Source organism: Calypte anna, chromosome 15 (assembly GCF_003957555.1).
Source record: "Calypte anna isolate BGI_N300 chromosome 15, bCalAnn1_v1.p, whole genome shotgun sequence".
Lineage (NCBI taxonomy): Eukaryota > Metazoa > Chordata > Aves > Apodiformes > Trochilidae > Calypte > Calypte anna.
Window position 1 is genome coordinate 4,954,887 of NC_044261.1, and position 14,797 is coordinate 4,969,683.

The 14,797-nt window shown below is 40.3% G+C and overlaps 1 protein-coding gene across 6 annotated transcripts in view; it reads right to left on the reverse strand.

Annotated features, from left to right (window-relative positions):
• DGCR2 (DiGeorge syndrome critical region gene 2) overlaps positions 1-14,797 on the reverse strand; it is a 44,125-nt gene that overhangs the window by 6,665 nt on the left and 22,663 nt on the right. For 3 of the 6 annotated variants that reach the window (XR_003988210.1, XR_003988211.1, XM_030460367.1), the window contains exons 3-8: positions 11,364-11,489; positions 9,352-9,571; positions 8,328-8,413; positions 5,652-5,828; positions 4,153-4,356; positions 40-192 (exon numbers count right to left, since the gene is read on the reverse strand). Coding sequence is in view for 4 of the 6 variants with exons in the window: in XM_030460367.1 (XP_030316227.1) it covers positions 40-192; positions 4,153-4,356; positions 5,652-5,828; positions 8,328-8,413; positions 9,352-9,571; positions 11,364-11,489 (966 nt within the window). In the remaining 2 variants the exon portion in view is untranslated. The remainder of the gene's footprint in view (positions 1-39; positions 193-4,152; positions 4,357-5,651; positions 5,829-8,327; positions 8,414-9,351; positions 9,572-11,363; positions 11,490-14,797) is intronic. The other 3 variants (XM_030460370.1, XM_030460369.1, XM_030460368.1) reach the window with 3 other exon arrangements.

A 14,797-nucleotide genomic window follows, 5' to 3' on the forward strand; every position in this document is an offset into this window, starting at 1 on the left:
TCCTGAAGCACACACACTGCTCAGACCATGGCTACTCACAGTTTGCCCCTATCAAGGACTCGATGCGCTCTCTCCGCCTCTGGCGCAGCCGATGGACCATGAAGAGCAGGAGGGAGAGGATGAGGAAGGAGGAAATGCAGCTGACAATCAGACGCATCCCACCAGCCATGGAGTCAAACAAACTGTTGCCATCTGTTACAGGGAATACAGAAAAGAAGCCTGTTACTTTTTTTGTCCAAGACTCATTTTTCTTCATGTTCTTCTGTCAATAACGGAGAGGTAAGTGCGGAGTGGAGATGGATTAGCCTGGTGTAACACTTCTCCATATTTCAAAAACATAAGAAAATTATGAATTATCAAGTGATTTATTTATTGCATGAAGATCTAAGCCTTTCTAAAACTATCTTAATCAGCAAAATAGACAAAAATTTAAAGACTTCTAAACAAGGGAAGATGAAAAGGTTAACAGGAATCTGGCACATCCCCATGCCTATTTGACATAGCTGATGATGTTACACTAGAGAGGAGAGCAGGCCTGGAAGCTATAAGAGGTCTGAGAAGAATCACACTGCCACACTATTTCCACATGACTTCTGGGCATCTTTACTTTTACATTTACAACAACAAAATCTCTAAACATTGTCATTATCACTAAGATGAGATAATCTAAATTTCATATGTCATTGGGACACCAGTTAACACCATCAAGTGATAGGAACTAAAAATACTTTTGAAAGGTGAATCAACATGGTAATCATCTTTCAGGAACTGAAGAGATTACACTAAACAGAAATTAAATCTTTTCATAGAACCACACAGAATCAAGTGGCAGAACATGAAACAGATTCAGGAGCTTAGGACTTGGATAGCTCTATATCACTGCTACCCAGATCCTCACTTGAAAGGCTGTTGTGAGCAAATTATCACTGTTCTACCAGTGTCAGACATGAGAGGTATTAATTTTTCACAAATAAGCTAATCACAGATGGTTATACCTAAGCAGCACATGCCCTTACAGATACTCCACAGAAAGAAAAAAAATCACTGAAATTACTTTGCTGTGTTACTTGGATCAATTTCCTGCTAGAGAGCTTTGAATTAGAAACACACCCTGGTTAGGTGTAGATAAGAAACAGATGAAGTGGCTGCACAGCCTGGTCACCTACTACTGCAGGACACAAGTACTGCCAGGTATGAACCTCCCTGCTCACCCACAGCAGTGCCACTTCTAGAGTCACCAGCCAGATCCTGCCCACCTCTGCCTTCCCACACCCACCACAGCTGCAAGAGCACACTCAATACTTGCCCTTTCACTCACAGCAGCTCAAGCTGTATCAAAGATTCCTTACAAAAGAAAGCTAAAAGTCACAAAAAGTAGTGACTTGCTACAAATGCTAGTAGCAGAAAAATCCACTTAATTTTTACACTGTTAAAGGACATGGCTAACAGGCTGGTATTTATCACCTAACACATTCTTGGCAACCAGAAATTCATTTAATAGTGCACTATACATTGAGCTTCAACATTACACCCTCTCAAATCTGGCTGTGCAGCACAAAAGCCTCTGTGCTGTCAAACCTTTTAGCAATTCTTACTGTCAGAGCTTAAACCCATGCAGTCACACACCTACCAACCAAGACTCTCCTGAACACCACAGGCCTGCTGCTGTTCCTCCTCCATTTAATGGCAAAGCTGACTTCATGAACATCACAAATTAGTGCTAATAACTGCCTTTACAAAAGTGACTTAAGTAAAATACACAGGCAGGCAAGCATGAGGCAATCTTGTAGGCAGAAAGCCTGACTCCCACATATTATTTTTAAGCCAGCTACTTGCAATTCTTGGACTTTCTGGGGCATCTGGGGCCTCTAATCACACTGCTCCCATCCTGTGAGAGCTCCTAATGTTCAACCTGTTTGGCTGGATAAATTATTGTCAAGCAAAGTGCTAGATAAACAAAAAGACAAAGACTGGCCTTGTACAGAACAAGATAAGTCATCATAGAAATTTTGTGCCCACATAAATGCAACTTGATTATTCCAGAAGGCTGTTTTACACACAACACCTTAGTAAAACCCTGTAACTGCACCAGTTTGATCACTAGAAAAGCTTCTGCACTATCAGCTGTTTCAAAGTATCTTCTGTTATCTTTTTGCAAATAGGAGTTTCATGTCTGCTTAACCAGAGCCACATAGAAAAATTGTTTTATATCACATCATGGAGCAGCAATAGACAGACTACCTCAGTTTCAACACTAGGACATGAAAGATCTTTCTCTGCTATTTATCTTCAGCTAATGAGGGAAAGCATCTTTCAAGCTGTGATTGCTCAGCTTACTCCTACCACTGACAAATTCCCTACTACCAAGTCCTTGAGTAATATTCGTTACCCACTTGTAATCACTGCTCACCCACTCACACTGTGAGAGCTGATTACCTGCCAACCCAACAGCAGGATTTATTTCCCCCCAATCTCTCCTTGGGTGGTTAATTTACTTACTGTTGACTAGTAAACTGTTTTCTTTCCTTTGCAACAGACCTTAGGAAAGTTACATGAAAGAACTGAACAAAGATAAATACATGCTGGTTAAAAAAAGTAATTCATTAATTTTGCTATCTGGAATAGTCTTTGATAAACACACAGAAGGAAAACTGAAATGCTAAATTTTAAAACTGCAGTGTTTACCACTAGCTGAAGTCAGTTCGTTACAAAGGTTTGATAACTGCTTGATGATTTGTCTCCCAAAAACTAAGTTACTAAAAAAAACCAGAGCACTTCAGGCAAGTATATAATGAAAGAGTCTTATTTAGCATCAGCACAGAAAGGGCTTAAAGATCAGAAAGGATGTGGTAAAATACACTCTTCAAATCAGTATTCATGAAATAGTCAAGACCCAAACCAATAAGCAAGGATTAAAGAACACAGCATGAGGTTATCCCAGGTCATCTTATCCTGTCTGCTGGATGATGCTTTACTGACACTGTTTCTGAAGATAAAAAAAGGGAAGACAAAGTCTTCACTCTGCTGATAAGAGTGGGAGGAAGACTCCTGCTTCTTCCCCACACTTTCACCAACCAACCTGCAACACCAGCTGTGAACATGTTGTGCTTAACCCTCAGAACAAATGTGAATGACAGTAAGGAGGAGCCCATGGCCTTCAATGATTAACTTCTGGAGTTAAAACAAAGATGACAGCCTGAAAAATCTGGAAGCCAATAAGCACCAATTCTTTGTAACAGACTGATGCAAAAGCCCCTGATGAGACGAGCTGACCTTCTGCATTTTCCATGGGAGTTCAGAACAGAAGTTCACACTTAAGTTCAGGTTCTTTCAAAATACCAAGAAATAACAGTACTGCAGACAGCTGAGGCTGGAAGGGACAACCTGAGATTATCCAGTTTAACTCCTGCTCAGGCAGTGTCAGCTGGAGCAGGCTGCTGAGGACAGAGTCCAATCACAGGCTGAATATCCTCACAGATGGAGGCTCCACGAGCAATCTGCTTCAGTATTTGACCACCCTCACAGTAAATTCCAAGTATGATAAATTTGTTTTCACAAGTCTCCTTGCAGAAAAATAAGCCCTCAAAATACACATTCCTAAATGGTGACTGACAGTTCACTCAGAGTCAACTGAAGACTTTGTTGATCCAAAACAAGAAGCTGCACTGAGATGCCAAATTGAGTAAGCAAGGTTGAGTGTCCTGATTATTACTGAAACTCTATATAATTTATAAACTTTGCTTCCCACATAATCCCTGCATGCAAACTTCCACGCACATAAATGCTCACATCCAGAAAAAGATGCTTAATTAGTGCTCAAGAGAAAAGTCTTTTATTTTTATGACAACTAGACAGGACGAAGGAACCATGCAAGATGATCTACTAAAAATCCACAGTAGAGTCAAACTCCATATAGAAAAGAAGCTATTGCTTCTCTACAGATGAAGCATCAAGGATAACTAATTATTTCTAGCCACAGTCTGAAGTGTTTCATTTCCTGTGATTTGAGATCTTTCCCCATAGGGCATCTGTACCCAGCAATGTGGAGGCATTGAAAGGATGCATCGATTTCAAACAAAGTTATACTCAAAGATAACCAAGTTGAGCAGTGAGCTCATTTTTCTTGACAGAACTGTGGCAGTCAGCTCTTACCTGGGTCTAAACACGTAAATTTGCAGCACTCCTTAGGGTCCTTGCGATATTGCTGACACCCCTGGGGCCTCTCACACAAAGCAGCCACACACATTTCAGGTTCACCATTGTGACACGTGCAGCTCAAGCAGGGATCATTCCCTTTTGGAGTGAAATAGTAGCCTTCATCAACAATGTTGTCTTTGATATCAACGCACGTCTGGCCTAGAACAGAAACATGACATCAATATCCAAGTGTCTGGGAGCCTGCCAGACAGGAGTCCAGTTTATTAGGTCACATTAAGTGACTGTCAACCATAAGCAGACCACTAGTTAAAAACCGTGCCTTTATATTAAAGCAGGTTTAAAAAGGGATCTCCATGGAGCAGGGAAGGTAATGGATAGTCTGGAGGCACGCAGGGATGATTTATTGCTCAAAATTGACAAAATTTAAGGATTTCATGGAACTGGCACATTTTCAGGCATTCTCTCCAAGACACTGGGAAGCAAGAGGTCTGAGAAGTTTAAGCTTTGCTGCCAATGCCTGCTGCAGTTCCCTCCTTCTCTCCTTAGTACTTAGGATCTGCACCAAACCTGAAGGACAGACTTAACAGGCCAGGCCTAAAAAAGGAAGCCATGTAACTGTACTTCCATTTCTCTAGCTGCATCTTGATCCTTGCCCAGCAGAGCAATTTTAGGTGTCTTCTGTCCAGTGCCCTTTCCTCCCACTGACTTGAAAGCAGATACCAAAACCAGAGAGAGGGAAAAGAGATGGCACTGAGACCTTCCAGTTGATGCAAACTGCTCAGGGAGGGTGACTTGGTCCCTTCACCCCATGCACCAGTCAGCTGGAAGGGTCCACAGGAAAGTTCACATGGGTGGAGACCCCGAGATCTCCAGATTAATCTCCTGCTCAAAGCAGGATCAGCTATGACGTCCCAACAGGTTGCTCAGGGTTTTATCTAATCAGGTTGTAAAAAACTCTGAGGATAGAGGCTGCACAACCTCCCTGGTGGTCTGTTCCACTCTTGACTACCTTTACAATTGAAGTTTTCCCTAGCATCAATTCAAATCTTGTTTCAATTTAACATCCCTTGACTCCTGCCATGTACCACTGTAAAGAGCCTGGCTCCATCTTCTTGATAACCTCCTTTTAAGTAATAGCAGGCTGCTATCAGATTCCTCAGAAGTCTTCCCTTCTCCAGGCTGAAGGAGCTCCATTCCCAGTGCCTCACAAAGGACAGGCACTTCACCATCTTGCTGGCCCTCACTGAACTCACCTAAAGGTCTTGTCAACGTGTTCTTTGGACAGCAAAGCTCAGAATTGGACCCAGGATTCTCCTGCTTAACCTGTTACCCTCACCCTCTGGTGAACATTTTGGCAGAGCTATGGCCTTACTTACATTTTGCTTTTTTAAACTCACTAAGCAAAAGGTAGAAAAGACAACATAAGAATTTCCCTGTGTTATATGCATATTTAAAAACTCAGTGCTGTTAACACTGAGCTAAAACCAACTTACTCCTTTTGCAGAGGAATGAAGATTTCTCATAGCAGTTCTCAGCATACCAGCTGTGTAAACCATGGTGCCGAAGGGTAGGGAAATGGAAACACTGAAGCTGAGCACAAAGAACGTTTTCATTTTCAGACATAGCCGTACCAAAGATAGGGTCAGGGGGTAAAAATACTTCTGAAGAGCCTAGAACGAGATGCATTGGTATAAGCAGCCTGCAGGTATGGAATGCTTTAGAAAGGCACAATAATGTCACTCATTTCATGCACACCAGCTCTGCTACAAGGCCACTCTAGCTTTAGCTTCCATTAGCAACATTCCTCTGGGGGAAGGCAAACAGCAGAGAGGGAAGAGGTGACTCACAGAGAGAAGAAGCTGCTGTTTTCGAAGTACTGGGTGATTTTGTCATTCTGCACCAGTAGGAGTAAAGGTTCTGGTATCTCTACAAGTGCTGCTTTCCAGAGTCCCACGGGGTTTGATTGCCAATAATTATGCACCCCTTGAATCAATGCTGAGTTGGCCACACTTGTTACTAGTGGAGCAAGAACTCACACCAATCTGGTACCTGGCACTCCACGCACCCACAAGTGCTTTCAGAGATGTGTGTGTACAGCTACCATGTGCAGCCCACTGCGGTGCTGCTCCTTCAGAGTGCAGAGCAGTGTTACACAAGGAACAAGGCTGCAGTGCTGCTTCTGCTGCTGCAGGGGCAGGAAGGACAACGTGGTCCTTCCATCTCATGTAATTGTGAACAAGCTGCATTGTGATGGGCTCCAAACACTGCAAGAGGTGTGGAATTTTATTTTATGGGCATTCGATAACTTTTTAGATGTTGTTTCTGACCAGTGTCTTGCCTCACAGTTAAATCTGCTGGTATGCAAAGCTGCAGAGATGAATGGGAGACCAAGACACAGCAACTATGAAAATCAGCCTGTTCTATATGCTTTCAGAAGCCTAAATCACAAATCTGTGTTTAAACAGCTCTTACAGTCAGCATATTCTCACATGATGGTCCTTTCATACACTGTTAGGTATGATGGGGTTTCTTCATTTATTTTACTAGGTTCTGCCTTTTTTTTTTTTTTGAGGCCTAACCTTTCACACCTATCAGTACTGGCTTAAAATTTCCAAGATATGGGACATTAAATCACTTTACAAACAGCTATGATGAATTCAGAGTCTGCCTTTCTACAAGTCAATGAAGCTTTTCCAAAAGTTTTTCAAAAGCTACTGAATGCTACTACATACCATTATATACTTTATTATATACATGTATCCTTATTTAATAGAAATCCTTCAAAGAAAATACGTGATATTGAGAAGGTAAACTTACATAATCCATCATATTAAATAAAACTTACGAAAAAAAACAGGTCTGCTTTTTCTCTAGTTTATGCCTCCCTGGTTGCAAAACACTGTCAGCAGATGGCAGTGCAGTCAACGCTCCAAAGAGGAAGGAAAAGTCCTTTAAGGGGAGTACATGGGATTTTTTGCCTTAAACTTTACAGAGCAATGAACTTCTATAAACAGTTTTATGCAGACCAGAAGCCCCTTGTTATGAGAGGTTAGATTTTGTTCCCTCCCTTCCCCATGCTGTTCAAAAACATCATTAGATGCTTTACTATAAGGAACCAATGAAAATGTTCCAGCAGTTTGCTCTGAATATTCAGTCAACTCTCTTTACTTCACTGACAAGAAAACCCCAATTCTTTCATGCATGGCAGCACAGTAAGCAAATACAAGCATTAGAAAGTTATGCAGGGTTCCACTACTCCCTGTGTGTCAAAGGAAGGATTTTGCAAGATCCAACCATTTCACAAAATTCTGTTCTTAATTCTGCATCTGTACCTAATGCAGAGTTTTCCTTCCAGATTTTCCATTACTGGAAAAGATGTATGAGAAGAAAGCTATTCAGATTGTAAGAATTCACAGAGCTGATGCTTAATATAAAACCCCTCTGTTTTAAATTTTCCATGACCTAAGACCAGTACAGCATTAAGACATTAAACTCTACAGATAAGAGTTTGTATAGTGCCTTTAAGATTAATCCCTCTAATGAATTAGTTAAAAGTAAAAGGTACAGAAACATAACCTTGCATTTTCAGCAGAGGGAGCTGTTTGGTTTGCAATTGAAAAAACTGAGCCAGTGACCTAAAGGATTAAAGTTCAGTTTTTCATATGAAATAGATTTCCAGGATTAAGCAAATTTTGTCTTGGTTTAAGTAAACCATCTGAAGTACTTTGAGAAACATCTGGGTAATTTAGTAAAATTTAAGATTTTTTTTCTTGGTGCCTTCCTATTTTTAAAATGTTAAAACCCAAAAATTTCCTTGGCTAGTTTGTGCAAATATAATAATCAGCAATCAGCAGTTCAGCTTGACATTCACCACTAAGAATCAGAGCAGTTCTACCAAGTAGTTTCCTTTTTCTTGAGTCAATCAAAAGGAAAGCCTAAATAAACTGAAAAACATGCTCCTTCCACCAGACATGAATGTGAAAAACTATGAAGCTTCTTACATCTAAAATAAGTGTATTGAGCATTAAACTCTTATATTTTGACACTTAAAGCAAAGCAGTTCCCCTACATTATTTTAATAGTATCATAAAAAATGTTATGTTGTTTTTGCAAAGAATATCCATGCTTTAAGACAGTTCCCATGTGCCCTTTACCAAAGGGATTCCTACCTTTGTAAGCCACTTCCCAGTGACCTTCTAGAGAGTGATTTCGATTGGTGATCACATATTGATATCCAACCCAGAACCTACAAAAACTTAAGTTAGATTGTAAAGATAAGCCAAAAGTACACTAGCAAATTAAAATAAATGACACAGAATTTTCCAATGTCTTTATAGTTAAGAGCTAACTTAAGACATTCTGATCATCTTTTCCTTAACATTTCAGCCCATATAAAGGCAATGTAGAGAGAGAAAGGGCAGTTGAGGAACAAAGAAAAACACTTGATAGTTTTCTATGCTTACAAACTACTCATTGTATCTTTTATTTCTACTCATAATAAGCACCTTAGTCAGTTGTTATGGCAGCACATCAGCATCTTGAACTCAAAAACCACACAAAAGCATCCAGAAGTCAAACATTTTATAAACATACACAACTTATGTCAGACTGTTCTAGATCAAACCATCTAACTCTCCAGAGACAGAGATACACCATTAGTGAACCACTGCTGGTGATCTGTCATGGCAGCCCATGAGACTGACAAAAAACTCACAGGCAAAAGAAAAGGAATTGCTGTTTGTTGTGAATTAACAGAATGAAGTATCTAAAGTCACCAAAATGCAGTTCTTGCAACTCAATGGCTTTTTACTTCGTTCTTAGCTCAAACTTGCAGTCTTTGTTAGATCTACCAGTACATAATGGCAACAAAAATGGTGCTGAAAATATTTCTATACAAAGTAGTGCAGCAGAAAACCAATGTAAAATCCATGTTCCTTGATGCAGTTCAAGAACACTAATATGTTACTGAAACAGTCTAAAGAGAAAGAGACTTTGTTGAATTATAGCATACCTATTAATTAAAACAAAATACTGCTGGCCACTGCCAAACTGGCAACCAGCATGCTCAGACTGGCTTAGTAACCTGAAGTCAATTTTAGCATTAGATTTTCTAAGCAAACCAAACCACCAGTATTTGTAAAGAGAAACCATTCTCATAGAACAGAAGACTTTCCTCCTTCCCTTCCTACTCACCTATGCTGGTCCTTCCTCACAAAGGTTTTTTCTTCCAAGTCCCACTCCTGTGCCAGGATAAACCTCAGCTCCTGGTCTGCAGTGAAGGTGGCAAGGGACCCATTCACCCGCTGACATGTCTGCACAGCATCCCAGTAGTTCTCCCCAGTTAGATAGACTCTGTAGCAGCTGGCTGTGCCCTCATAATGGTGCCACCCTGTTGGGCACTTTCCTAGGAAACATGAAGAATAGAAGGGAAACCATTCCCCCCAAATTAGGATCTTCAAGGTAAAGCATCCTAATCATGACAATACAATGCATAATCACTTGGATGGGTACACGTGACGTGTTCTGTACACTTCACCTCATCAGGAGGTGCATACATTACAGACCAGAGAGGACTTACTTTGCTACAGCTTTTGACAAGGGAATTTAAAAAAAAATATATATTTTAAAAGATGTAGCACCTAGAAATGCTACATTGCACTGTGACAGCCTTTAAAATCTTTAATTAAGACTGATGCTCTACTGCAGAAGGTATTTCCCTGCACATCTTTTTAAATCAAATGAGTTCAGCCAACCCGACTTGAAACAAGCTGCAAGAAGCAGGAAGGAAAAAAAAACAAAAAACAGATGTGGCAAATTTAATGATTCTGTCTCTCTTAGGTGGCTAGCAATGCATCCAACTTGCTGCAAGTTTTTCAATCTACTTTTAAAAATGGTCTCAGTAGTATTCACATAATCCTCCTCCCGTGGTCATCACTAGAGATGATGGGGCTTTAAAGGCAGTCATTGTTTGCTTTGGAAAAACACCACTGGACCTGTTTAAAATCAGAAGGTTATGGTGTGAGCCAGTCTCTGCTTTTTCTCAATTAATATGTATTATGGGAATATATGTAACAAAATATATATGAGAATGTGTAACAAAAGCCTTGAGGCATTTCTGGATGCAACAGGCCTGATGGCTTTTGATGACTGGCATTCTTGGGGGTGACTAATAGAGAAAATCACAGAGACAGGCTGATGAAATCTAAAACAGACATGAAATATGATTTTAGCACCTGCATTTGCAGTATTAATTCTGCACAACACCTAAGAAAGGAACATAAAAGTCACAGTTTTATGTTCATTGCACACATTCACAGAGTTCTTGTTCTCAAGCCTCTCTATTCCTCAACATTGTTTATCCCCTTCAGAAACAGCAATGTTTATCACCAAATAATGACACAAAGATGTGAAGCCCTTTAAGTATATTTCCTCAATCTCCATTTATATTTGAGAAGCAATGGAATATTCTTAAGATTTACTGCTCACATCACTTAAACAGGACAGAACACAGTATCAATCAGACTGCAGAGCATTTTAGATAACACTGTGTATCAATTACTAAATGTCTTTATTGTCCTCTACAAATTTTACTAACAGTTTAGTTACTAAAATCCCTAACAAATCAAAATACCTATTTTAATAAGCAATTTTGTCCCCTAAAAATATCAACAAAGAGGCGAATTTTCTTTTACTAATGACATTAATTTTTTTCAGGAGACCACCATAGTCCAGAGCAATTGTTCCTTCATTACTGCTATATTGTTCTCCCTTGATGTTGTCTTCCTAACCTACCCCATCCCTCCCTCCAAAGCAACTGTTCCTTCATTACTGCTATATTGTTTTCCCTTGGTGTTCTCTTCCTAACCTGCCCCATCCCTCCCTCCAAGGCTAATCAGTGCTGTCTCACAATGCCAAATGTTCCCTGGAGCAAAGACAGAATCAAGAGGGAGAAGGGAGGGGACATATGGATGTTTGGGGCCTGCAGAGATCCAGAGGCAGCAGTCACTATGAGCTATGGTCAGTGGGAAGCACAATTGCAGGACATTTATAACTCTTTAGGTAAGGCTGGGATCAGGATGCCAACAACGGCACCAGCAGTGCTGCAGGTGACAGGGTAGGGTGACATTACCTTAAAAGAAAAATTAGCCTAAATTGCTAAATTAATTAGCAGTGAGATGGCCCAGATTCTCCAGTCTGCAACTTACTGCTAAATCGGACAGGCTGGGCCACGTTGACGGTGTGGAAGCGAGTTGTGTCCCCTCCTCTCCCTCGACTGTGCCTCGAGTCCACATTCTCCTTCCCATGGTAAGTTCGCTGGTCCCCTGTCAAGCCTGAGGACCAGAAGGAATTAGTTAGTAGTGGTGAAAGATACAAGTAAAGCCAGGTTTCATTTCATTTTATTAAACTTTCTCTGGGTTTTAATTCAAGACATATATCAAAAGTAACAGTTAAGTAAACAGACCCGGTATCCCTGCAATAACAGCTGGGCCATTTTTCACAGTACCCAACAAACACCTACAATTGAAAATAACCAACAAGCCATTACACGAGTTTTGCAGAGTAAGCTAAATGTTTTGGCAGATTCTCAACAGCCTGCAGTTGTACACAGGACTTGATGCTCATCATTTCAGTTGCTGCAGTAAATGCATCATCCCCAATGCATTTTATGTTCCTGCTCGCAGAATTACCCACTCTCCAAGTGCTTCGTTTCTCAGAGTGTGTTCAGGGATATAAGACAACTCCAATAAATTTTCCAGTCCTCTGAGACCTAGGACAAAACTAAAACCAGGAAGGGAAGCCTGTCTTCAGCCAGAAGAACAAGTTTTTTCTTTCAGTCTCAAGTTTCTAAAGGAAATGTTAGTTCACTACTTCTGAAACAAATTATATACACACCCTCATCTTAGTGTCAGGGCTTCTAACATGACAATGGGATTCAGTAGCTTAGGAAGAACACAGAGCAAAATGTTATTCCAGAAAAGGGGCTGGGTCTTCACATGCGTACCAAGAGTAAATACAGAGCACACAGCTCAGGTGGAAATGCTGCAGGGTGGGCAGTAGCCAGAAAATCTTTCAAAATCTCAAGGAAGGCTGGTGTGGTGGTGGAAAGAAACCTCTTAGAAAGGAGATGAGCACCAAGAAAGATTAATCTGGAAACAAAGGATTACCCTTAAAAAGAGAAAAATTAAGGACCCAAGAATGTAAGCATTAGAAATATCTACTAGTACCTCATCTAATACTACTGGATGTTATCAAGATAATAGAGTTTAACCAGCACTAAGAGCTATTAATTTCTACATTAAAAAAATCAGCTTGTTTTCTTTTAAAGCTGATCAGCTCTACTTAGCCCAGCTAAACCAAATAAAGGAGTTATGGTCCTAAACAACAAGGATGTACATGGCTCTCTTCAACAGATTTAACCACCTCTGTTTGAAATACATTCAAAACTACATCAATAAAACTTTCTCTGTTCAGACTGTCTTTAAAAAGCAAAAAGTCCACAACAGTCTCATGGTAATTTAAATGCAGAGCTGGAATTGGGTATATTACCTGGGGGTAAAGACCTCCAGAACACCCACCATCAAATAACATGCTCCTTGGAACAAAATGTTAGCACTGATGAGCTGAAAGAAAAAAATCACAAGCTGAAGCCCAGAAGAGCTGAATAGCTTTGCATTCATTTGCCTCTAGCAGACTAAGTTTGCCCTGGGTTAATGGGATAAGCAAGGGATATTTAATTATCATGTTATCCTAGGAATTACATGTCTATAGAGATCACCCATTAAGAAATGGCTGTGCATAATGCACTCCTGTGGCCCTACAAGAATAAAGCAGTAATTCTACTGTTTAATAGTAGAATACACTATTTATCACAGGCAAGAAGTTACTGCCAAGAAATTCAGTTAGTGTATATTTCAAAATGGTAAAATTACTTGACAATGAAGATCAGTGGTTATTTTTTATTACCTTAAAGGCCAATATATTTTTACTTTTAGAATCTGACAGTTCTTAATCCTAATGGTTCTGTAGCAGTATTTGCACCACACTTTTCAGAGTGATACTGAGACACCAAAAAAGCACATCTTTAATTATAGTGAGACTTTAAAAATAAAACTAACTAATGTCAAATGCTTTGTCAAAGATGTATTGAGCTCAGCATGGGAAGCTCTGTTTTCCCATGGCATGAAATGGTAACAACCAGACCCAAAGAACCAGTAAGAACCACATGCACAAAGAATTAGTTCCCTTTCAGAAGTGAGAGCAGATGCAACACCATATGGCTGACCCTCCATGGCTAAAGAGAACACCCACGAGGACTTAACAATTTACCTCCCCTGGGAATGAAGCAGAAGTTCACAGGTTTTAACACACAAGGTTAAGAAAGGGTTACTTGGGCTAACCTCTGAAATTGATGGAATTTATGCCAGATGCTTTGAAAAACAGCTACACAGATCCCACACAAAGCAAGTTCAATCAGTCCTCACCCAGGAAGCAGGACATTCATTCCTTCCCCAGCATCTGGCTGCGTCCCTGCTGAAACCAGGCAGGACTGAAGAGGCAGAAAGCAGCCACCATCAGCCACTTCTACTTCAAGCCCACCACTGTGCTGCTTAATAAACTGATGCTCTTCAAATATTAAGTTCCTTCTATTTGACCTGAATTTTTGGTCTCTTGAAAAAGAAACAATCACAAGTTTTCCTGGGTAATAAAGAGCCTCTACATCACTTGAATGCCATGAAAAGCATACAGGACTCAGAGGGGTGAACACTGGGATTTGGGGAGCTGAACTACATTGCAGAGTTAATGCATTACAGCAAACAAGTCACTCAAGCTCAACACTTCATAAGGATATATATACCAAATCAAATTCTGTCAAAATCATGTTTACGAGACAACCAGGTCCTGTCACATCTTATTTGTTCTGAAATTTGAGCTGCTGCTGCTTAAACACAGATTCTCAAAACGTAAATAAAAAGCTGCCTTGTGGACTAAGCTTCAAGTTTTCTGTCTGGCATGTTACCTATTAAAAGCTCAGAAAGCTTTAATTCCACTTAGAAATTGGAGATGTGAGAGAACTTCAGGACTAAATCCAGTTTTGTGCCTAAAAATTTGGAAATACAGGTCCCCAGGGAGGAGTGATTCTTTTCCCATCAAGCAGCTCCATGCTTTGTGTTATCAATTACTTTAATCCAGGAAATAGATGCCAACCAAGAGCAGCATCCTGCTGTGCTGAGCACTATTCAAAATAATACACAGGCAGTAAAGAGCTTATAAACACCACAGAGTAAAAAGGATGCATCATAGAGGAGTTCAACAGGGGCAGAAAAGGTGTGGAAATGATCAGAGGTTTTTGTCATTATTATCTAGCTTTAAAAAACAAAGTGTCCTAGAAAGTGCACAAATCAACAGAACACAATACCCTTGGTAAAGGAAAACACAAAGCTGTTTATAATCTCTGCAAAACAGTCTGCTGCAGCTGCTGCTTTATCATTCACTGCCCATACCTTCAGCTGAGCCCACAAAGGAGCCTTGGCAGACTCAGAGATGATACAGCAAGTGACCTCCAAGCCTGCACACTGCTTCCTGCTCCAGTATCTGGGGGAGTCCTTAGGAACAGCAGACAAGATGACATTGCTCAAGA